Source organism: Impatiens glandulifera, chromosome 4, assembly GCF_907164915.1.
Source record: "Impatiens glandulifera chromosome 4, dImpGla2.1, whole genome shotgun sequence".
Classification (NCBI taxonomy): domain Eukaryota; kingdom Viridiplantae; phylum Streptophyta; class Magnoliopsida; order Ericales; family Balsaminaceae; genus Impatiens; species Impatiens glandulifera.
Window position 1 is genome coordinate 393,515 of NC_061865.1, and position 25,319 is coordinate 418,833.

Consider the following 25,319-nt stretch of genomic DNA (forward strand, 5'->3'; position numbering starts at 1 on the left):
TGACGGTGAAAGGGAGTAAAAGTGGACGATGAACCGCGTTAATCTTACATTGACTAAAATGACCTTCTTTCTTTTCCTAAATTGATAAATTTATATATTTTATCAAACATGTTACGTTTTATTTATTTTTGTTAATACAAGAAATGTGTTTTCCTTTGAATTTATTTACGCCTTAATACACGGACCAAACTTCTTTGAATGGTCTCAAATCAAACGGACCCACATTTGTATTCTTGTAATCAAATCAAATTCACATTTTTATTTTAAATGACTAATCAATTCTAATTTATAATTATTGCTCAAGAGATGATGATGCCCATTTAAAATACATAAATACAAAATAAAATTTTGATATATTTAATTTCTATCCTAATTCCAATTCAAACACAAAAATAAAAGTGTCACCATTATTTTCTACAATGATCAAATCAATTCATAAGTATTTTACTGATAATACTTTAAAATAACAATCTTAGCATGATGCAAATACTTAAATAAGAGTAGTATTATAGTTGCAACATAGATGAACAAACTCTTCTTGAAAATTGAAATATCCCTGAAAGACAACAATAATACCATTACACTTCTCAAATAACTTCTATGTCTAGTTAGTTCCCTCCAAACACGAAGATTTTTCTGATCTCTGAAGAAGACATCTGATCTCAGTCTAATGCGCACCTGCAAGCGGATATCGATTAGAAAATGATGAATTCATCTGAACAAAATTTTCGAGAAAATAAAAACGAACCAGGGAATCAACTTTCAGTCCCATGATTGATGTTTGATCTTTTTGTATTTCCTCGGCTTACTAAGATTCGGTATATATAGAATATCGACATTGCTCCACTGAAAAAGATGGCTAAACCGTGAGAAATGTATATATAAAGTTATACTAAATTCCACCATTTTTTACCTTCATTTCTAACTACTACAATTGACATCAACATGCCAACATAAGAGTTTTCAAAGCAAATGAAAAACATTACCAAATTTGCTCTTGGGAAGTAGACACATTCAAGTCCACATAGCATTAAAAATAACAGAGATAGGTTATCATCTTAAGAATATCATGATCTCTACTTCAAGCAAACAAAAAGGCCTTGTTTTAGTGACGTCGATTCCTTAAAATCACTTTTATTATGGAACTAGTAGTACAACAGTCAATATCTAAACATTTTCAATTTCAAAATCCACTTCTACAAAATCACTTGTCCTGAAACCTCCAAAACAATCAAGGCTCAATAATTGTAGTATGTCAGGTTCACAAAAATATATTTTGAGTGGGGTTTCTACTTTCAACCAGGATGATAGATTAGAAGCAAGAAATCATAGATGAAACATATCAAAGATTAGAAAAATCAGAAAGAATCCAGATGATTATCAGTCATTGAATGAAATGAATCTACATAGAAGAAATCTATCATAAATTGACCTAATAAAGACGTAAGGACTCAAATTTAATAGTGCAGGTTACCTTAGGAAGACAGGGAAAAAATTGAACACAGTTGTAACCTGGAGAACACAATAAAGGAGTGTAAGAGATGCCACAAGTACTTGAAGCAATAGAAGAAATGCGAAAAACAGGAAAAAAAAAAAAAAAAAGTGTCTCAAATAGCTTGAGGACATACCTCAAAGAAGGCACGTAGATTCCTTATGAATAATATGCTTGCAATCGCTGCAAAGCCAACAATATTACTAATTAGCTGCAGCTAAAGACATAATAGGTCAAGCTGAAACTAAGACAAACTAAAAGAACACCAACCAAAACCAAGCTTAACCAATTCAATGTAATCTAACAGAAGAAAAAAAAATGCAGTGAAGCAATTAGGCGTTTGCTATCCAAAAAATTAGAAACTGTATCCTTGATTAATAGAGAAGCCAGTGGCCTATTAATCTAAATTCAGAAAGACCCATAAACAGCTTTTCTCTGCAATGAAAACCCAGTTCTTAAATGAACATTAGACAGATAAATAAAGAATGGAAGTTATGAAAGCTCAGTTTTTCAATGGACATGATTGAGATTAGCAAGATAACCTGTTTGTCCCTTCAAGGCCAGAGGATATTGTTCTCCTTTTTTCCATGCTCTCAGACTAGAGATGCTCAAGGCCAACAGAAGACCACCAAGGATAATGCCAAATCTAATGGCAGAAATGTTCCCTGTTAGCATGAAGGACACAAAGCCACCAAAGAAAAGAAGGCCACCTGCAAAGCATAAGCTATAGTGTGATGAAAAATGAAGCTGCAGCCACATTAAGCATGTATGCCCAAATCAGAAAACAGTATGTGAGCTTAAAAGTACAGCAAAACAATACCATAAGGTATTCCAAGGTAAAAGTCGCGTAATTCAGAGATTTCCTTAATATCGACATCTGAGGTAGAGAAAGTTTCAACAATATCTCTCACTGGTTCAGGAGATGTCTCTGCTGCTGCGGTTAGATATTCTTTAGCCTCTTCACTGGTTTCTTTGGCAATCACACTCAAATCCTGTGTTGCTTTGTCAGCTTGAATTTTCAACTGTTCTGAAGTGTCCTTTAGAATGACCATAGCCTTTTTGGAGTACAGCTCATATGCTTCTTGTGAAACACTTTGCATTTTGATTGCTTGTTCTTTGAAAGACGCAAGTAACTCTGCCCATGCCTCTTGTGATTCATTTGAAAGATCATTCTTTATCTCTGCACTTTCATCATCTGAAGGATTCTGAAAACATGACACACCATCAAAGCTATTAAACTATTTTATTGGATTCAGTTAAAAACAAGTTTCCATTTTTCAGTCACTGAAGAAAAGAGAAGATCCACTCATTTCGAAAATTCAGTTCACCAAAAGCAGATATGGGTATCTATGAAATTCTACTATACTATACTGTTAAGAAAGAGAACACGCTCACCGATTTTTCGTCGGCGGCTGCGCAGGAGAAAACCAATTGGTTCCTAGAACCCTTACGGAAAAGGGGAAAACTGAGGAATTGTCTAGTAGAGACGTTGGAAGCCGCAAGACGATTGAATTGAGGACGAACGACAGATTGGAGGTGAAGAGAAGAGGGTAATATGATCTGAGGTCTCGTCTTCAGTAAAAAGCTGGAGCTGGGGCTAGGTTTTCCCAGCAGTAGAGACTGGAGAGTAACACTCATTGTGTTTCCGACAAGGGAGAGAGAAGGCTGAGCTTATGTATGTCGGAGAATGAACGGAGAGCTCCGGTCGTCGTTCTCGGCGGGCGGCGCGATTAGTTCTGTGTAGCCGCTCAACGGTGCAATATAGCAAAATTATCTACCAACCTTCATGGTTCGACTACCTAGATTTTTTTAAAATAATTAAATAATAAAAACTAATTTTCATGTGATAATTATTCTATTCTCATTTAAAAATGGTTGAAATAATAAAATTGTGCTTCTTATTTGATACTTCTATAATTGTAATTTGGAACTTCTTCCATAATGAACCTCAAATTGTAAAATTCAAAAGAAGAGGTCCCAAATTACCATTAGCCCCAATAAGAATCCTTAATTTGTTAATTCGGCCATTTAAAAATATATATTTTAAGACAATTTATAACTACCCAGTCTTCTAATGGCAGTAGGCAGTCCCTACACCGTCTCGTTCTAAGACGGTAGGACTACAGTAGGCAGTCCCTACACCGTCTCGCCCTAAGGCGATAGGACTGCGGTAAGCAGTCCCTACACCGTCTCGCCCTAAGGCGGTAAAACTGCGGTAGGCAGTCCCCTACACCGTCTCGCCCTAAGGCGGTAGGACTACGGTAAGCAATCCCTACACTGTCTCGCCCTAAGGCAGTAGGACTGCAGTAGACAGTCCCTACACCGTCTCGCCCTAAGGCGGTAGGACTGCGGTAGATAGTCCTGCACCGTCTCCCCCTAAGGCGGTAGGCCTACACCGCTTCGCCCTGAGTCGGTCATTAACTATTTAATTATTTATTATTTTTAATTAATTAATTTCTAATATTATTATAGGCCGAAATAACAAATTAGGGCTCATTATTGGGGATCAATTGCAATTTGAGACATCTTTTTTTGAACTTCATAATTTAGGGCTCCTTATATAGATTAATTGTAAGTTGGGACCTCTTCTTTCGAACTTAACAATTTGGGCTCTTTATTGAGGCCAATTGCAATTTTGGACCTCTTATTTCGAATATTACAATTTAGGTTTGTACAAAATAAGGTTTTGCCCTAACGACATGTACGTTCGTTAAGAAAATGTATTACGTGGCCTTTATAATTAAAATATTAATATTGACATGTAATTTTAAATATTACCTATATTTTTTAATAAATGTCAATTCATTAAAAACAAAAATGAAAATGAAAAAAACCCTACATCCATCCCAACTCAAATTAAACTTCATCCCCGACTCCATTCCCTGCACCCTAGTTTGACTCCCCTACCCTTCACATCGCGATGCTCGACTATTCTCACCCTACCTTGACTCTCCTCCTCTTCACAACGCGATGAAATGAAGTTGAGTAGGGTTTAGGGGATTTTGAATTATGTGTCACTATTAATTTTTTAATTATAAAAATCACAAAATACATTTTTTGACGGGTGTCCATGTCCGTTATGGCAAAACCTCAATTTATACAAACCCTATAATGCGGAGCCCCAAATTGTGAGGCTCGAAAGAAGAGGTCCCAAATTACAAATGGTCAAATAAAGACCCCTAAATTGTAAGATTCGAAAGAAAAAGACCAAAATTGCAATTAACCTCCAATAAGAAGTCTCAAATTGTGAGGTTCAAAAGAAAATGTCCCAAATTACAATTAACCCCCGTTAAAGAGCCCTAATTTGTTTTTTCAACCCATTAATATATATAATTTTAATAAAATAACATTTTACCTTTCTAACGTATTTTTAGAGATATTAAGAGTATGTTCAGATCAATTCAAGCAATTTCAATCATGTTATATTAAAAACTGAAATTTGGATACATCATATGAGAAATATGAAAAAATATTGATTTTGAGTCAAATTATGAGAGAATTATGAAGGTAAGATTTAGAAGATTAATTATTATATATAAATGTTATTTGTACTTTTGGTAAATAATAATTATAAAATATCTTTATTATATTTATATTTAAAAATTGTTATACTTACATCCATCCGAGGCATTAGACAGAGTCACTTATCATGTACCACCATTTAAAACATTGATACCACCCGAATATCTCCTCAAAATTCTAGTCTTTATGTTTATGCTTAAATATAAAAAAAATGTCAACTTCTTGTAATATAGAAGTAGCTCCAATTTTAAATTGTATCACATGATTGGTCTGAACTATCAAATTTTTAGTCAATGAGATATTTTGTCAAAAGTTAATCATCTTATTTTAACGTATCATTGTCATGTTTTTAAATTATATTTATAGACGTTTTGGACGTAATTTTTTAAATTAAATATTATTTTTTTAGATTTACGCATTCTAATTTGTCGAATTTGACTTAAATGACTAAAAAAAGTTTAATCTATAGAAATATTCGAGAAACCTTAAATATAAATAAATTTTTTATTTTTATAAATTTTATAACTACCTAACTTTGTGTATGATATATCAATTTAAACGTATTTATGTTTTAAATTTAATATATTTTTTTTGAAATAACACATTCAAAATTAATTGAATATGATTTAAATATTTTAAAAGATCTGTGAGAATAATTAAAAAAAAAATTATTCTTACAAATGTTAATGTAAGAAAATAAATTTCGAACTCTAAATAGTAATAGAGCCTATTAAAAAAATAAGAGCTTGTCTATTTTGTGTTAGGAAAAAGTTGATTTCGAAATTAAAAATACATTTATAAAATTGTAAATAAGAATTACAAAAATAAGATAAATACATGTTATTGTATATACATGTAAATAGACTATGAATGTTTGATTAACCCACAATCAACTACTAAGAAGAGGATTATCCTTGATCTCAAATGAATCTAATTAAAGAACCGAATGGACGTTCATAACTTCATCATTTATAAGTGGTCGAAATCCTACTCTCTCAAGTACAAAATCAGATATTCTGCAACTAAACCTTTGAAACAACAGCGATACATATACTGTAGCGAAGAAGATTCAAGCTTCATCTATTTAACAATTCTTGAAGATTAAAATTGCAGATCATCCTAGTGATGTTTTATGCTCGGGTCATGTACTGGCCAGTTCTTGTATCCACCAATATGTCTGTGCCTCTTTCAACGAACAATGGAACATTAACGATAGCACCAGTATCAAGGGTTGCCGGTTTTGATCCACCTAAAGAAAAATAAAACAGTTTAAAGTGCAAAACTCGTAACCGAAATGCAAATGTATTTATCATAATAAACCAGACTAAGAAAGGATTGTGAAATTTACCTTGTGCTGTATCACCTTTTAGGCCAGGATCAACATCAACCACGGTCAATCTTACTGTGATAGGCAGTTCAAAGTCTATAATCTGCCAGCATTACCAATAAATCAATCCCTTACACGGTTATATTCATTGGGGCGGAATATGAAATGATAACTCATTGACCTAATAGATTTGATGGGATCACAGTCTCATTGTTGAAATTTCAATTCTGTCCTTACCCATTGATTTCTTATGGATAATTAGTATTGTATGCCAAATATAACACACAATCAATGAAAGACCGATGGAAATTTTGACAAAAGAAGAACCATGGAAATGTAGTACCTTTCCATTCCAAAATAGCAAGGTACAATCCATGCCTTCTTTCAACCACTTTTGCTTATCACCAACATCTGACTCGTTAAGACGATATTCCTCAAATGTGGTCTACAATTTTATCAGAATCTGGAGTTAACATAAAGTGTGTAGCCTTCTGAACATGACTTTAGACCAAGTTCTCAAATGTAGTAAGTAATATGAACAACATGAAAAGCTTCTCGTATATAGTAAGTACCATATCCATGAAAACAAACTGGGCGGCATCTTTATAAGTGTACTGCTTTGTTTGCTTCAATATGTCAGCCTCACCAATCTGGTTAAAGAATCACTTAGAACATATATCAGAAACTCCAGGAAGATAATAAATGGTAGGGGAAACATAGTTTTGTCATTTGAAATATGAAAGGCTTAAGAAAACATCAAAGAAACAAATATCAAGATTTTGTATTTGAAACTCTCTGGAGTCGTGATCTCCACTTCAACTCGCTAGGAAGGAATGCATAAAAGCAGTATCTAATACTCGAAAAAGGACTCCTTTGAGGCTAAGAAACAAGCCACAAAGAATAAATACACATCATTTTCATTTTATAAGTTTGTCAGTTCAGCCGAACATCACCTTGCTTCCAGCACGGAATGTCTTCTCAACAGTATTTCCTGTTATATAATTTCGCATAGTAGTTCTCACAAATGCAGCTCCTTTACCAGGCTTCACATGAAGAAACTCTGTAATAGTAGACAGTCCAAACTCTTATCAAAAGCTAAAAGATCATTAAGATGCCAGACTAAACTCTAAAGTGTCTTGAATGGTCAATTAAGGATACTAGTTTAGAACAAAACATGTGATTCGAATGATCAATTTCATTTGAGAACAAAATTGTCTTGAACACACTAAATTGTATAAGAACAGTAAAATTGCATCTAAAAAGGAAGAACCCATCAATGCAAATTACATAAGTTTGCAATTAGATCAGTTTGAGCGCAAACAATAAAATCAAACACATGGTGTGCATTACCCATAACTCTCCAAGGAGCTCCGTCCACTTCAATATTGCTACCCACCTTAATATCATTGCTCGTAAATGCAACTATCCCTAATTACAATCAAACATAGACGAAAGAAAATCAGCAAACTCGCTCAAAAAATTCACAAACACGAAGCTAAAACAAAGTTAAGAGTTCGTTTACTTGGGTAAATGGATCGACGGGGGCCTGCAGGAAGAACACTTATTCGAAGAAATGAAGGCCTCAAATCAAATGAAGTGGACGACGACAATAACGATGATGTACGGAAATGGCAAGGGCTTGAATTCAGCTTCAAAGCTGCGAAACCCGACATAACTTTTCTTTTTTTTTTCCTCAGCTGTTTAGACTTTCAATCGAAGACGACGATAAATTTCGAATCTTTGCGCAGAAATTGAGCTTGAGAGAAAGGATATGAGAGTTTCTGCCTCTTTTCATTACACCATTTCTAGTTCTGGATAAGGAAGGTCTTCATCTACGGCTATTTGAAAGAGTCTTATTTTCCCCTAAACTTGTATATTAGTCACATTTTCACCCAAACTTTAAAAATGAAATAGGTCCAAAATACACTATAATTATAATTTTTATATGTCTTTGGGTACTTTAGTCCATATTTTTTTTTTTGTAAATGGAATTGTTTTATGAGTTATAATTTTGGAAAAATAAATGCTCATTTAGTCTTGTTTTTTTTTTTAGTTTTTTTTAAAGAGCCAGTTTGATGTTGGTTCTTAGGTTTTTTAAAACTCAGTGTGATATGATTTAAAAAAAACTGTTTTCTTAAGCATATATTATCTAAATACATTTATTTTGTTTAATAATAAAATTATAAAAATATTTAAATAACGGGTAATTGATATTTTGTTTAATGAATATAACGATTAGATTGATGAAAATAAATGAAAATAACATATTCATGATAGTTGGGTTTATAGGTAAAATTCCCAAATAACCCATATGGAAGAAACCCTAATATTAATTTTTTTTAGCACAAACACAATGGAAGAAAGAGGATAATCACATCATTAATACCATGCAACTATAATAATGTTGCAGCAATAGTTGTACGTACATTGATTTTAAAAAGAAACAAAAAGATTTTCATCACATCCCAAGATTTGTGTTCTAATCATCATCCCATGCATTTTTATTTATTAATTAATATAATATATGCTTTCATATTGAGCTGATCGATCATTAGTGGACCCTGCAAATGCAATGAAGAAATGAATTAATAAATACATATATATCATTGGTATGTTTGTTAATGAAGTGAATGAAATATTTGTATCTTACTTGGAACAATCAGTTGTGGGGTCAATCTTGTAAGGAATGGAAACACCACATTTGGCAGGAATGGTAGCAGCCACAGCAACGATGGCTGGAGAGTAGCCGGTGGCGACCTGTTTCAAGCAATTACAAGCAGTCTGGCGATCAGGCGTTGTAACAGCGGCTTCGTTGAGAGACCTAACGCCGTTGCAGCAAGCAGGTAAAGGTTTCTTATCGCCGCTGGTTCTAATGTAGCCAAGACACGGCGACAATGTTTGAAACACAGTCCCGCATTTCAACTCAGCAGCAGTTTCAGTACTAAACATCATTATCATCACCATCGTCATCACTGCTACAACAATCTTAGCAACAGCCATTGAATCAAACACAAACCTTATGTTCTAGATTCAACTTGTTTGTTTAATATAAAATCTTACAAATCTTACCTTATTTATAGAAGAAACACCCCCATAGTTGGATATAATTTTAACCAAACAAGTCTTAGCTAATAGGTAATGTAAAAAAAAGTTTAAAATACTATATATCTTTATATTATTTTAATTTTTAAAAAAGTATTAAAAGTAGTTAATAAAATAAAAGTTGCTAATAGGTAATGTAAAAAAAAGTTTAAAATACTATATATCTTTATATTATTTTAATTTTTAAAAAAGTATTAAAAGTAGTTAATAAAATAAAACTTGCATGTAGCCTCAACCAATTATATCCAAACCTAGGTAAGCTTTTGTTTTGAAACTAATTATACTATATATCCTTTAGTACTTTTAAAAGTCAAACAAAAAAATAAGAAATGTAATTTTATATTTTAGTATTGAATATTTAATAATGTATTTCAAAATAATCTTAAATATAGTGACGAACCAAAAAATAAAGTTGTAAGTTGGATTAAAAAAATTTGGGTTGACTATATCTATATCTATATCTATATCTATATCTATATCTATATCTATATCTATATCTATATCTATATCTATATCGATATCGATATCTATATATATATATCTATATCGATATCGATATCGATATCGATATCTATATATATATATATTTATATCTATATAGATATATATATAGATATCGATATAGATATCTATATCTATATCTACATATATCTATATCTATATCTATATCTATATCTATATCTATATCTATATCTATATCTATATCTATATCTATATCTATATCTATATCTATATCTATATCTATATCTATATCTATATCTATATATATCTATATATTATATATCTATATCTATATCTATATATATATAATGATACTTAATTTTTAAAGTGTCCGGATTGCCGGTCGAGAATTGTGGTTAATTTGGATATATATGTGAGAGTAATGAATATTTGGGTCGGATTGTAGGTTAACCCGCCCATAAATTTATAACGGTTAAAAATAAAATTAAAAATGCTATAGATATGGTTCGAACTTGCAACGTAACAAACCAAGTACAAACCCTTTAACCAACTAAGCTAATAACAATTTATATTTTAAATTCAACACCAAATTTGTTGAACGCGAAACATTTTAACAATAAAAGTTCAACTTTTAACTAATTAATCTATATATATAATGATGCTTAATTTTTAAAGTGTCCGGATTGCCGGGTCGAGAGCTGTGATTAATTTGGATATATATGTGAGAGTAAATGGATATACTTCGGTCGGATTGTGGGTTGACCCGCCATAAACTTATAACGTTAAAAATAAAATTAAAAATGTTATATGTATGGTTTGAACTTGCAACATAACAAAACAAGTACAACCTTTAACCAACTAGGCTAATAACACTTTATATTTTAAATTCAACACCAAATTTGATGAACGTGTTTGTTCATCAATAGTTTTTAATAAGTCATAATTCTTTTTTGAATCTGCGTTATATATTTCACTATTATTAGTGAACAATAATGGAAGAATTCCATCATATTTATAAAGATAAGGATCATAATTTATATGAATATAGTAAGTCTCGCATGACTACTTTAATGATATTTTTTACATTTTCCCTTTCACTTGTAGTATGAGAAAGAAGTGGAGTCTAAAGGTCAAACTAATGGAGTTGAAGATTCAAACTGTATCAATTGTTTTAAAGATCGTTCTGCAATTTGAGAGTTAATGGATACTTGGGTCGGATTGTGGGTTGACCCGCTCATAAACTTAAAACGGTTAAAAATAAAATTAAAAATTATATCATATTTTTATCGTAATATTATTTTCACGATTTTTTATATTATTACACGTGCAAATGCACGAGATATATGCTAGTTTCATTTATAACATTAATAATAATGTTAATATTAACTTTAAATATATCGTCTCTATTTAAGTTTTATATTTGGAAATAGGAATGATAACGAGACAAATCATGATTAATTAACTATCCGAAATCGATACACAAAGTCGATACTCTAGTGATATTAATTAAGTTGTAATCTAAATATAATGAATTTGAATTTAGGTAGTGAATAAGGGTGGGCTTAAGACTACCTCAGCTCATTCTTGTATTCGTCTCTGGACATTACGAGATATAAAATATGATATCGTAATACAAAATTTGTAATATAGTTGAATCGGTCGGCTAGACATGATTTATACCAAAATGACGATTATCCTCTTAGTGAGAATGTATTTAATTTTATTTGAAGACGAAATCAGTTTATTAGTCAAAATAAGTATTAATCCAAATATAAGAAACACAACTTAGTTAGAAACTTAGTCGATCGATGATTTGAAATTAGTTATAAAGAGGGTTCAAATTTCAAATATAAATAAGAATTATTTATATACTTTGAGTTAGGTTCTTTATTTTGTACTACTTAAAAATTTAAATTATTTCAAATAAAATTAAATGTACATGGAGAAATTTCAAACAAAAATAAAAATAGAATGAGCAATTTCAAACAAATCATGAATAGGGAAATATTTAAAACTTAATTAAATGTAAAAGAGACCTACTACCCTTTTTTTAATGTAGATTATTTTCAAATAATTTGTCATATTATTCACTTAATTTATAATTAATTTAATTTAAATACCCAACAATGTAAATTTAACATTTTGAATTATAAATTTATAAAAAAAAAAGTGATAGTGGAGAGAATTTTAAGAATGGATGAGAGAATGATGTAGTACCACTCATTACTTGAAAAAGTAAATATGTGAGTTTGAAAAAGTAAATATGTGAGGAAAAAGAGAAGAGAGATAAATTATTTTATTTTTTCGGTCAATAAATTGCGTCACGTCTTTCCCTCACCTAAATTCTATTATAAATCATTTCTCTTAATTTTAACTCTTATTACATGTTATGATTTATTTATTTATGCTTACTCAAGTTTTTTTAGGTTAATTCTCCCATAGGGTTCGTCGGGTTTAAAATAAAAGTAAAATATAAAGTATTAAATTCACCAATGATATTCTAATATTCTTCATTTTGTATATGACATTTAGATATTTGTTAATGTACATACTAACTACAGTGGAATCTTAATTAATATACCAAAATTTTAATTTTAAGCAAAGGCACGATAAATATAAAGTTAATTATTAATTTGACTAAAACAGCCATAGCGTCTCATCAAAATAAGTTTATTTCTCTATAAAAAAAAACTACTTTATTTAGAAATAAACCCAGATCAATCCATCTCTAATTGATCTATCAATTTGTAAATGTTTTATCTGATAAAATTTAAAACTTTGCAACTTTGAAATTCTAACAATTTAATTTGTTCTTCTTCTTTCTTTGTTACTGTTTAAATGTTTTAATCATAAACTTGTTTTACTTTGAGTATAAAAATAGTATTTATATATATAATTAAATATTATTTCACTCACCAATCTTAACTTACATATTTATTGTAAAAATAATTTATTACTTAAAAAAAATTATATGTAAATATATATCCTAATATGATCATATAGCTATTACTTAAATCAATCTTAACTTATATATATATAAAAAGTTAAAATCCTATTGTAAAACGTAAAACATACTCTATTCCCTTTTTCAGTGCAAGTAATCAAATAGTTACCTTAGATTTAATTTTTTTATTCTCATTTCATAACTTCTCTCTTCTCTAGTTAATTTTATCTATGAAATGTTTAATTTTCTAATTCCCAAATATATGTTGAATCCTATCTTTTTTTTAATATTCTATTTTTTTGGGTAATATTTATCTTTTTATGCATATAATTATTATAAATGATTTTATATATGTTTGATTAATGTATAACAATGACAATATATAATTTTAAGGTCACTTAGTTCATTTTTATACTAAAAAATTCATTCAACTGATTTAATATTTAAATATTTATAAATTTATAACGAAATTTATTCTGAAAATTTCATAGACGAAGGAATTGGTACATTATAAATTTGACGTGATACAGAATGTAAACATTTTTACATTTGTTGAGTTGTGTAAACAATTGATTGAAAGTGATTATCTTGTTTTAATATTACATGTTTCTACTACTAATATTGATAGAACATTTTCAGCAATTAAGAATGTGGAGACTAAAATGAATGACATTTTCTTGTTGATTACTTGACTCTCTCTATATAAATAATTTTTTATTATAAATTAGTTTTTTTTTTAAATCTCATAAAACTAAACTTATTTAAACATTATATATATATATATATATATATATATATATATATATATATATATATATATATAATTTTTTACTTTTAATTCAAGCACACCCTTATTATAATTTCTAGATCCGTCCCTAGTAATGTCTATCATGTTATTAATTACATTTTAACTATATAACTATAGTACATCTTTATTTCTTTCAACATCAATATTTTTTTATAGCTTAGATAATTTAGAGGACATAACACAGACACATAATATCTAAATATGGAAGAGACGAGTAAGTAACAACCTCGTCGTTGTCTTAGTTTGTAATATTGTTGTGTGAAAATGGAATATATATAATAGATGCGTCGTTTTTTGATAATTGAGTTCAAGAAGTCATCTTTATATGAAAGTGAAAATTTGGTCCACAATAAAATTTATAAAAATAAAAATAGATATACCATGTATAAAAGAAATTTATGCCTATATATTTTAAACACAATTTAACAGGTTTATAACATTTTAATTTTTTTTAGATATTTATAATAAAATTCAAACAAATAATAAATGTAATAAGGAACAATTCAAATAAAAATAAATATATAAGGATCAATTTAAAACAAAATTATCTATAAAGAAGTTTTGGGTACTTTAGTTCATATTTTTTTTTTAAAAAAACGGTTTAACACAATTTCATTAAAAAGCACAAAAGTGGAAGGGGTCAATAATCAAAACTAGACAAACCCTAGTTTTGATTATAAGATAACAAACAAAAGACAAAAAAGTTTTTGAATGGTGGCAGTCAAATCAAATAACAAAATACTGATTATAATGAACAAAGACTATAATCTAGCTATCCCAACCTATGTTGTCTCCATATCCGCCTTTTGACCATATTGCCTTCTTCCACGTCACATTCTTCTTGCGTTCTTCATTAAGGAGATTGAATTGAAGCTGATGATGATGTTTGTCTGCTCTTATTGTTTAATCTTCCTCTATATGAACTCGTACTAACATAATAAAATATATTATTCTTTAGGATTTCAGGGCTTTTGTCACTACTTTTCTACATTTCAGTTTTACGTGTTTGAGGATCCACAACCTTAGTTTCCTCTGTATTTTTATTATTTGTTGTATCTTTGATTTCATCTTCTGCCTCTTCATCTTCATTGTCTTTAGGTTTATCTTCTTCAGTATCCCCTATTTCATCAGTTTTGTTGATTTCTTCATTATTTGATTTTACCTTGCTTTCTTCCTCTACATCATTACGTTCTTCTTTCTCTGATTCTTCCTCTGAATTTTTTCCTTGCTGATTTTCTTTAACTTCCCCAATATGCTCTTTGATTCTTGATTCTTCCGTTTTATTTTTTTACTTTTCTTCTTCTTGGACTTTTAGGATTTTATGCTCTTCCTCAACTGCTTTTTCACATTTAGTACTAGCATGTTAAAAAGTATTACAGAAAACACACATGTTTGGCCTCCATTCATATAAGATTTCCATGATTGTAGACTTTCCTTTCCTGTCAACTACTGTCATGTTTTTTGGCAGCGTACTTCGAGGATGCACTTTAATGCTTATTCTAACAAAGGTAAGTTGTTCTCCTCCTTCTGTAATTGGGTTCATGTATAATGATTTTCCCAATAAACATGCAAAGTAACTTAAATCTTCTGCATTGTACATGTGTGCTGGGATGTTCCAAAGCTTAAACCATATCTGAGCTGTTTCTTTTGATCTGCTTAGCAAATTCAATTTTTCAGACCATCTCTCCAGCTTCATACAATTTGATCCAATATAAGTATGCTCATATTTCAGAATATCATCCAAGATTGATTCCTTCTTGAACTGTAGAAAATAGAGATCATGTATATTTACAGAAATCTTAACTAGTCTCTTATGCTCCCATTGTTTCATTAAGGCTTCCTTAGTGACTGAGAATGATACTCTATTCTTCCCTATGTAGTTTCTAACCACTACATTTTCCCATTCTTTAACACATTTTTCTTCCACTTCAGTTGGTAGTTTAAATTCAAAAGGAGAATTGAGTACCTCCACTTTTGTTTTAACATTGCCTAAGTAGATTTTTCCTTTATAAGCATGATCCTCTGTTTTCTTTCCTGTGTTATTTTTCTAGACCTCGTTTACTCTCCAACTGGAATTACTTCTGATAGTATAGGTCTTAGATTTAGGGGACTTCATCAGCTCTCTCATTATTTCAACTGACTAGTTTACTATCTTTTCATACTCTTCCTTTTGTAGTAAATTTCAGTCCTTAAGATAGTGTACATTCAATTGGACGTTTGTTTGCTGCATTTTTTCTTTGTTGAGCACAATCTCTCATTTCTTTGCGTGCATCAGGAGTTTTGTGATTTGATTTTTCAGTCCAAAAAGATTTTCTCTTTCATTGTAACCAACCTTCCAAATTCCTTCTTTCTTCCCCTGTTTTCTTGCTACATTTTCTTCAGAATTTTTATCAGCAATTGGTTTCTAACCTTTGTTGCATTCCTGTTTTTCCTAAATAATTTCTTCAGGAATCCTATCAATTTAAATTTCAGCTTCCTCCATTAAACCTTCCATAAAAAATTCTTTGACTTTCTTTATTCTTATTGCTTTTCTTTCTTCCCATTTTAATGAAGAATAAGAAACAACAACAAAATAGAGCAATTATAGAACAAGATACACCAGAAACCCTAACTATTGAATAACAGGGTAAAACAGAAACCTTAACTTTCCAATCAAGTTTTGCAGCTGAATGAACGACCAAGTTATTAGAGTTACCGTGTCGTTTGTGTCGATTGTGCTGATCGTGCTGAAACGACCCAAAGTGACTAGAAATCGCGAACACCACAAGTGAACCGCGACTTTGATATCTTGCTGATCGTGCCGATCATTCCATTTGTGTCAATTGTGTCGTTTGTATCTATCGTGTTGATCGTGTCGTTCGTGTCGTTTGTGCCGTTCGTGATAAGAGAATTGACTGAAAAATCTCCAGAGTTTTTCTCTCTCTTCCTTACTTTTTTTTAGTTCATATTTTTTTTATGTCTTTTGGGTACATCAAATTTTAAAAATGAAATAGGTCTAAAATACACCATAATTATAATTTTCATGTATTTGGGTACTTTAGTCCATATTTATTTTAAATGGAATTGTTTTATGAGTTATAATTTTTGAAAAATAAATGCATATTTAGTTTTTTTTTTCTTTTTATTAAGAGCCAGTTTGATGTTGGTTCTTAGGTTTTTAAAACTCAGTTTGATATGATTTTAAAAAAGAAAAATATTTTTTAAAGTATATATTATCTAAATATATTTATTTTGTTTAATAATAAAGTTATAAAAATATTTGAATAATAGGTAATTTGATATTTTTGTTTAATGAATATAATAATTTGATCAATGAAAAGAAGAGAATCTTGATAGTTGAGTTTATGGGTAAAATTCCCAAATAACCTATATGGAAGAAACCCTAATATTAATTTCTTTTTAGCACAAACAAGAAAGAGGATAATCACATCATTAATATCATACAACTATAATAATGTTGCATCAATAGTTGTACATTGATTTAAAAAAGAAACAAAAAGATTTTCATCCCATCTCAAGATTTGCGTTTCTAATCATCATCCCATACATTTTTATTTATTAATTAATATAATATATGCTTTCATATTGAGCTGATCGATCATTAGTGGACCCTGCAAATGCAATGAAGAAATGAATTAATGAATATTACATATATGTATGTTTGTTAATGAAGTAAATGAAATATTTGTATCTTACTTGGAACAATCAATTGTGGGATCAATCTTGTAAGGAATGGAAACACCACATTTTGCCGGAATGGTAGCAGCCACAGCAACGATGGTTGAAGAGTAGCCGGTGGCGATCTGTTTCAAGCAAGTACAGGCGGTCTGGCGATCAGGCGTTGTAACAGCGGCGTTGTTGAGAGAATTAACGGCGTTGCAGCAAGCAGGGGAAGGTTTCTTACTGCCCCCGGTACTAATGTAGCCAAGACATGGCGACAAGTTTTGAAACACAGTCCCACAGTTCAACTTAGCAGCGGTTTCAGTACTAAACATCATTATCATCATCATCATCACTGCTACAACAATCTTGGCAGCAGCCATTGATTCTAACACAAACTTTATATGTTCTGAATTCAACTTGTATTTTTGTTTAATATAATCTTACAAATATTACCTTATTTATAGAGGAAACATTAACCAAACAAGCAAGTCTTAGCTGATAGGTAATGTAAAAATAGTTTAAAATATTATATATCTTTATATTATTTTAATTTTTTTAAAAGTAAATTAATAAAAATAAAAGTTGCATGTAGCTACTCAACCAATATTTATATCCAAACCTATGAGGTCTGTTTTGAAACTAGTTATTCGTATCTTTAGTATTTTGTAAAGATATTAAAAAAAATGTATTAGCTAGTCATCTAATAATGTATTTAAAAATAATCTCTAATATAGCGATAATCCATAAATTAAAGTTGGACATAAATTAAAGTTGGGGTTAGCTTGAAAAAAATTAGTTGACTTTAAAATAATTTGAAATTTTATGAGTAGAAAGTATTTTTTATTAAAAAAATTGAAAAAAAAATAATTAATTAAATTAAAAAAAAACATCTCACATTTATTTTTATTTGTTTGATTTTTCAAGGTGTGCTTGAGCACATTTCAACCCTAACCTAATCCCCTGCTCAGATAATTAGCATTAGGCTAAGTTGTCCAATATGTTGGAGGATGAAAGTTTGGATCACCTATTTAATTATTTGATTATGTGTAAACTTTAAATCTTTGTAATAATTTCAATATGGTTGTTATCATGATTTAAGGAGCTCTTAGTAACATTTATATATGAGTTTGGTAGTGGTATTTAAAAAGTTATGATTAATGATAATTTTTTAAAAAATGAGAGTTTTTTAGTATTTTTTTAAAAGTTATTAATATGTAATAATAAAATATAATATAATGATTTAAAATGAAATGTATTTTAATATTTTAATTAATAAATTAAATAATATAATAAATGATAACAATTATTTAAATAACTTAACCAAACCACTCTATGCTTGAATTTGAATTTAGATAGTGAATGTTTACCCTTTTAGTTAGTGACTTAGAGTGTAAAAACATGATTTATTTATAGTTATATGATCATATTAGGATATATATATTTATATATAATATTTTTTAAGTAATAAAATGTTTTACGATATAATTAATAAATAAATAAGTAATTTATATTGGTTTTGAACTTAATTAAAACTAATATAATCCTCAATAATTTGGTTGAGAAATCGACAGGTTTATAAAATATGAATTGCAATAGTTTATTTAAATAAACCTGACTTTATTTAAGAAATGTTGATGTGAGTTTTTTTTTTTTTTTTTTTTAAGATTTAGAAGATATTTTAATATTTTGTTTAATAAATTATGTGTTTTGATTTATAACGAGAGTGAGTGAAATAATATTTAATTATGGCTGAAATTGAAAAAAAAAAACTAACATTATTTTTTAAAAGCATTTACATGATTTTGTTTATTTTTCAGTTTAAATTTTTAAAAAGTGCTAATATTTTATATATATATATATATATATATATATATATATATTATTTTTGTAGATATTATTTTATATTATTTATAAATTAATTATATATATGGAATTAATAAGAATTAATTATTTTAAAAAATTAAAAAAATAATATTCATCCATCAAAAACAACTAAACTGCTGTATAATCCAATAGTTATATAATTTAGTTTTTCTTAAAAGATTAATATCTCATTTTAGATAGATTCTTAATTTCTGAATATTTTCAAATAGTTTATTATTGAATTTATAATTAATAAATAAATTAAATATTAAAAAATAAATATATATTCAATTCATTAACTAAAATATTAGAATATATTATATTAATTTTTTAAAATTATCGCTATATATTTTTTTATCTTAAAAAAATTAATCTTTTAAAATTAACCACTAATCAATATTATTTAAATAAAAGTAGTTTGATCTTAGCTTATTTATCTATTTAAAAAAATTCATTAATATTATATTATATTTATTATTTAATATTTTAATTTTATAATATTTAAATAAAAAAATATTTTAATAAATGAACCAAATTTCGTCAAACAAATATTTAATTAAATCCATATATTATCAAATAACTCAGTATAAAACAAATTCCAAAAATAAATATGTGAAAATACAATGGTTTAAATACCATTTGAGGCTCGAACTTGGGTCGATTTGACCATATGAGGCACGAACTTTCAAATGATCTACATGGAGCTCGAACTTTCACATATTTAATCATTTGAGACTTCGTTTCAAACAAACATAACGTCTGTCTATATATTTTACAGCGTGTTTTTTTAAACCCATTCCACATAAATCATTAATTTCCACCTATTAAAATAAATAAATAAAATAAAAAAACCCAATATCGTTTTCTCTCACTTATCATCTTCATCGTCTAGGTTTTCTTCGTCTCATCAATGTTGCTGTGATTCTCATCATCAACGTTTGGGCAAGTTCATCATCGAAGATTGGGCACAGTTCACCGATCCCTTGACCGGAGTTCATAAAAACATTGATGAGATGAAGAAAACCTAGATGATGAAGATGTTAAGAGAGAGAATTGGGGTTTTCAATTTAGGGGTTTTTTATTTTATTTATTTATTTTAATAGGTGTAAATTAATGATTTATGTGGCATGTGTTAAAAAAAAACACGGTTAAATATATAGACGGACGTTATGTCTGTTTAAAAACAACGAAGCCTTAAATGGTTAAATATGTGAAAGTTCGAGTCCCATGTGATCAAATCGCCTCAAGTTCGAACCTCAAATGGTGTTTAAGCCAAAATACAATAGTCATTTTCTAAAAAAAATAAAACATGGAAATACTATTTTTTACACTCAAAGTAAAACAAGTTTATGATTAAAACGTTTAAAAGGCAACCATGAAAGAAGAATAACAAATTAAATTGTTTGAATTTCAAAGTTGCAAAATTTTAAATTTTATCAGATAAAACGTTACAAATTGACAGGGTTTATTTCTAAATAAACTAGTTTCTTCAGAGAAAAATAAACTTATTTTGATGAGACGTTATGGTTGTTTTAGTCAAATAATTAACTACACAAACTTTATATTTATCATGCCTTTGCTTAAAGCAATATTATATTATTTGAAATTAAAATTTTGGTATAACAATTAATTAAGATTAATCCACTGTAGTTAGTATTTACATTAACAGATATCATTTATATGTCATACAAATGCTGCCACGTTTAGAATATTATTGGTGATCAGTTTAATACTTTATATTTTACTTTTATTCTATCAATTTTCTTTTACAAACAGTGATACGTTTTTCATTAAAACCGGACTATGAGGGTATTAACATAAAAAAAACTTGAGTAAGCATAAATAAATAAATCATAACATGTAATATGAGTTAAAATTAATGTAAAATTTATATTATGATTACCTAACCATTAATATGTATCTTATAAATTCTCAAATCTTAGGTTCTTATAACTCTACTCATTAATATGCTCAAATGACATCTAGAGCCTGGCCCCGACTTTTGGGCTGTCCCAGTCTAAAAAAACGTAAATTTTGACCGCTAAAAAAATGATAAAAAATTAAGTTTTGGTGAGGTTGGAACTCATGAACAGAAAATAAATTTAAATTTTCATCCTAAACCACAATCTCTTCTTTATTTTATTTAATGGGCTACCTTGGGGAGTGACCTGCCCTAGCCCGGGGGCTTGCCGGGCTTACCGTAGGACCGACCCTAATGACACTCCAGTCTCACATTTAAACTCAAAATGTTTTCAAATAAAATTGAACCCATAATCTTGTTAGAAATGTGACCTTTTGTATAATTTAATTGTTAAATTTACATTGTTGGGTATTTAAATGAAATTTATTATAAATTAAGTGAATTAATAGGACAAATTATTTGGAAATAATCTACATTAAAAAAAAAAACTCTTATTTTACTCAATCATTAACTAAAAATAGTGTTATTTAAGAGAAAAATATTAAGTATAATTTCTTCTCAGACACATAATTTAAGTGAGAAAACATAATTTTAAAAAAATTAAGCCCTTAGTTTAAATAAGTTCATAGCTAGCTAATAATTGAATAACCAAAGTCCCTTATTTGTCACCATTTCAGCTTTAATATTTATTTATTTACATGATGCTTATTTCAATTTAAAATGTTAATAAAATAAATATAAATTGAAAATCACTAATGACATAATGAATAATTGATAGAAACTTGTATTAAAAACATGCTGAAAATGGGAGAAAATCAAATATACAAATAAGCATACAATTCATGGCAAAGTGGAAACAATAATAATGATTAGTTTCTTTAATTGGTCTATTTTCAAAAATAAAAAAAGTTTCTTTAACTGGTAGATTTTTCGATTCTGAATAAATATTAGCTAGCTATATAGCTAGAGAATTCTAAGCTATGAGTTAGGTCGAAAATTTATTATGAAAATACATTTTAATCTATTTTGACATTTTCTCCTTATTTAATAAAATAAATATTTATTTAAACAAAACAAATATATAATATAGACTTATTTGGAAATACTCGCCATTTTTTAAATCTAAATATATATTAAATTAGATTAAGAGAAATGGACAATAACTTTGTCAGTTTATTTATCACTAAGTTTCATTTTTAAATGTTATGAGAATTTATTTTCAAACCTCAATATTTTCATATTTTTATGTTTTGTGTGTATTGTATATAAGAGTTTTTTTCAACTATTTTTTCACAAAAGCTCACGGTTTTCATGATTATGTGACTAATTAAATGGTTTATTTACATAATTTTCTTTTTTTAAAAAAAATACTCTTTTTGAAAGGTAATAATAATAGAACCTTTCATTAGTTCACATCAAATTAAAAGTTGCATAATCAAGATGAAACTTGACAAATTAATGGTTGCATGCTTATTCACCATGATTGAATTCAATGAGGTGGACATGATAAATGGATTAATATTATAATTTGAGTTATTGCTACAATTTTTTTTTGTTGAGAAGTGTAACGAGTTGTGAAAATAAACTTTTGGTTGTTTCGGTTGAGAAAAAACAATCGCTCCAAGGCCGGTTTCTTTTGCCCATTTTACCAACTGTCACGTTGTCTATAGCAACAAATACCAACCTCCCTATACACTATTGTATCTCGTGTTTGGACCAGACTATCCGGTGCCTAGTTGTTTCTTTGTATTGGTTGATCTATTGCAAGATTTTTGGCACGACTTGTTTGCAGTTTCGATTGGTATCACAATTTTGATTTGGTTGCGAAGTTTTTTTCTTCTGTTTTTTTGTCTTTAGGTATCAAGTCGATTTGTTCCAGATTTTATTTTGTTTATTGTTTTAACAGTTTATTTTGCACTTATTATATTATTTTTTGAACTCATTCTTTATTTTTTAAATTACAACAAAAGCATTACATAAAGATACATCGAAGATGTACGTAAATACTATATGTAAAGCTAGCTAGCTTCAAGTATATCAGCATGAAGACTTCGATGAGTACATGAATAACAACATTAAAAGAGAATCCATATTACATATATATATATATATGTCGTGGACCCTGGCCGGCTGACCTTTATTCTTGAGTTATATATAGGAAACTAGAAAAAGCACCATTAATTTATTCCGCAGGTTGTTCTTGGATGGGCTTAAGTGACCCTATAAGTTGTAACAATTAATAATGAACCATTAATAATTAATCAGTGATAACAAAATTGTAACATTAATAAATAAAAGAGATCTAGAGGTGAGATATATATATACTTGGTGCAGTCGGTGTTGGGGTCGATCTTGTAGGGAATACTGATACCGCATTTATCAGGAATATCGCCCGCAAATTTGAAAGAGAAAGTGCGGGCGAGGTTTTTGAGACAGTTGCAGGCTGTCTGACGGTCGGGTGTAGTCTGGGCGGCGTTATTAAGTCTGGTAACTCCGGCACAGCAAGACGACGGGACCTGAGCGCCGCCGCTGCTTGCGTAGGAAAGGCAAGGGAAGGTGTCATTTGTCACATCGTTGCATGTTACGGCTGCTTTTGCACTCATCATCACCATGCACATAATTATTCCAATAAATATTACATTCTTCATGATTTCTGATGACCTACCCATGAATGATATTGATCGATTCGATCGAATGAACTAGCTAGAACTTGTTTAATTTAATTTTGTTGTGAATTATATTTTGTCCAATCTTTTCATTTATATAGTGAAAATGGAGCTTTGTGCACTTACCACGTGGCATATATGCAACATGTTTATGATTTAGATGTAATTAATTAAATCGAATGATTTCTTAAAACGACATATTAGGCAATTAGGTGGAGAAGTGGGAGTCATTGTTTGTGCATAAATTAATATATCTACCTTCATTTTTATTTTTTTGTTTAGAATAAAACAAATGCATTTTTTTAATTTATAATAAAAACTTGAACTCATAATCCAATTTGACATTTAAATACCCGATCGACCTCTATTTTTATTCTTATCCAATTCCTTTTCTTTAATTGAATAAATTTAGAATGTTATAATTTGATTCATTAGTTCTTATAACTTATTAGGTATTTGGGCTACATCCATCCTCCTATAGTACCATTGTCATATCCATATGGATTAAAGATCGAAATGCCCTAACCTATTTAATTAATTGTTTTCTCACTTTTTACTTCAGAAAACTTGAAGGGTCTTTGTGTCCCTCACTAATTTGAGACAAATTAGAAAGGATATTTTTTTTAAAAATGTTGTATTTCGTGTCTTTTACGGGGTTGCGAGTATTTCTCGCGGGTTAAATATATAGCCTGCAAATATAATTAACCATTTAACCAGGCGAGCGAAGCTTTATATTTAACGGACTCGAACCCAGGACCTAAAGAAGAATACGAGATTATTATTTTTATTTTTTTTAATTTAAGAGAACTAGCATGACATCCCACATTCATAGCATCCGTTTCAACTCAAAGCACTTTCAAATTAATTCAACCCGTGACATTTTAGTCTCTTAAGCCGAATTTATGTGTCACTATAGACGGTTGGCGTTGTCGACTCCACACTCTTCCTTGCGTTAATTTAAGAACAGGTAAATATTTATATGTAGTAAAATTCTAATTTATGTACCAATAAAAGTCATCTTCTATAATGCCAGTACACATACCAATATTACTTATATAGAACCATTTAAGCACAAGAATTATTAGTGTGAAAACAACCTGTACCTAAATAAATTAAATACATTAATGATTTGGGCGGTGGACATTTTTTCTTATATATATATATATATATATATATATATATATTTTCTAAAAATTTGATATATATTTAAAATTCCTAAATTCTATATTGTGAATGTGTTCTTGTTTAATTTACTGAATTAGAGTATATTAAAAAAATGGTATATATAAAAGGGAAACTAGCTAATTAATTAAAGTAAAATTTACTTGCTGTTTTGATATTTAATGACTTTAAATTTTACATTGCAATATGATTCATTACATTTGTTTGCTTTAGTTCAAAATCAAGATAGTGAATATATATATTATATCTCAAAGTCAAATTATTAATTAATGATTAATTATTAAAAGTATATACATTCCAAATAATAAAAACTTAAAAATCATTTTTGGGGCTATTGAAACTTATCTTATATACTTTTATATGGATC

General features: G+C 28.8%; 5 protein-coding genes across 5 annotated transcripts; all 5 read right to left on the reverse strand.

Moving 5' to 3' along the window:
* Positions 1 to 422: 422 nt before the first annotated feature.
* Positions 423 to 3,283, reverse strand: LOC124936684 (protein FATTY ACID EXPORT 3, chloroplastic-like). The gene is made up of 7 exons (XM_047477202.1): positions 2,888 to 3,283; positions 2,313 to 2,697; positions 2,035 to 2,202; positions 1,629 to 1,675; positions 1,475 to 1,512; positions 747 to 846; positions 423 to 674 (listed from the first exon to the last, which is right to left on the reverse strand). The coding sequence occupies exons 1-6, from the start codon at positions 3,128 to 3,130 to the stop codon at positions 756 to 758; spliced, it is 972 nt and encodes a 323-aa protein (XP_047333158.1). The 5' UTR covers positions 3,131 to 3,283; the 3' UTR covers positions 423 to 674; positions 747 to 755.
* A 2,510-nt stretch (positions 3,284 to 5,793) lies between these two features.
* Positions 5,794 to 8,157, reverse strand: LOC124934426 (elongation factor P). The gene is made up of 7 exons (XM_047474957.1): positions 7,864 to 8,157; positions 7,692 to 7,769; positions 7,295 to 7,401; positions 6,914 to 6,991; positions 6,685 to 6,786; positions 6,363 to 6,444; positions 5,794 to 6,263 (listed from the first exon to the last, which is right to left on the reverse strand). The coding sequence occupies exons 1-7, from the start codon at positions 8,012 to 8,014 to the stop codon at positions 6,145 to 6,147; spliced, it is 717 nt and encodes a 238-aa protein (XP_047330913.1). The 5' UTR covers positions 8,015 to 8,157; the 3' UTR covers positions 5,794 to 6,144.
* Positions 8,158 to 8,695: 538 nt separating this feature from the next.
* On the reverse strand, positions 8,696 to 9,370 carry LOC124936882 (non-specific lipid-transfer protein 1-like). The gene is made up of 2 exons (XM_047477411.1): positions 8,992 to 9,370; positions 8,696 to 8,902 (listed from the first exon to the last, which is right to left on the reverse strand). The coding sequence occupies exons 1-2, from the start codon at positions 9,339 to 9,341 to the stop codon at positions 8,893 to 8,895; spliced, it is 360 nt and encodes a 119-aa protein (XP_047333367.1). The 5' UTR covers positions 9,342 to 9,370; the 3' UTR covers positions 8,696 to 8,892.
* Positions 9,371 to 17,258: 7,888 nt separating this feature from the next.
* Positions 17,259 to 17,700, reverse strand: LOC124933705 (non-specific lipid-transfer protein 1-like). The gene is made up of 2 exons (XM_047474146.1): positions 17,354 to 17,700; positions 17,259 to 17,268 (listed from the first exon to the last, which is right to left on the reverse strand). The coding sequence occupies exons 1-2, from the start codon at positions 17,698 to 17,700 to the stop codon at positions 17,259 to 17,261; spliced, it is 357 nt and encodes a 118-aa protein (XP_047330102.1).
* A 5,614-nt stretch (positions 17,701 to 23,314) lies between these two features.
* Positions 23,315 to 23,716, reverse strand: LOC124933706 (non-specific lipid-transfer protein 1-like). The gene is made up of 2 exons (XM_047474147.1): positions 23,430 to 23,716; positions 23,315 to 23,324 (listed from the first exon to the last, which is right to left on the reverse strand). Exons 1-2 carry the CDS (start codon positions 23,714 to 23,716, stop codon positions 23,315 to 23,317), a joined length of 297 nt encoding a protein of 98 aa, XP_047330103.1.
* Between the last annotated feature and the right edge of the window lie 1,603 nt (positions 23,717 to 25,319).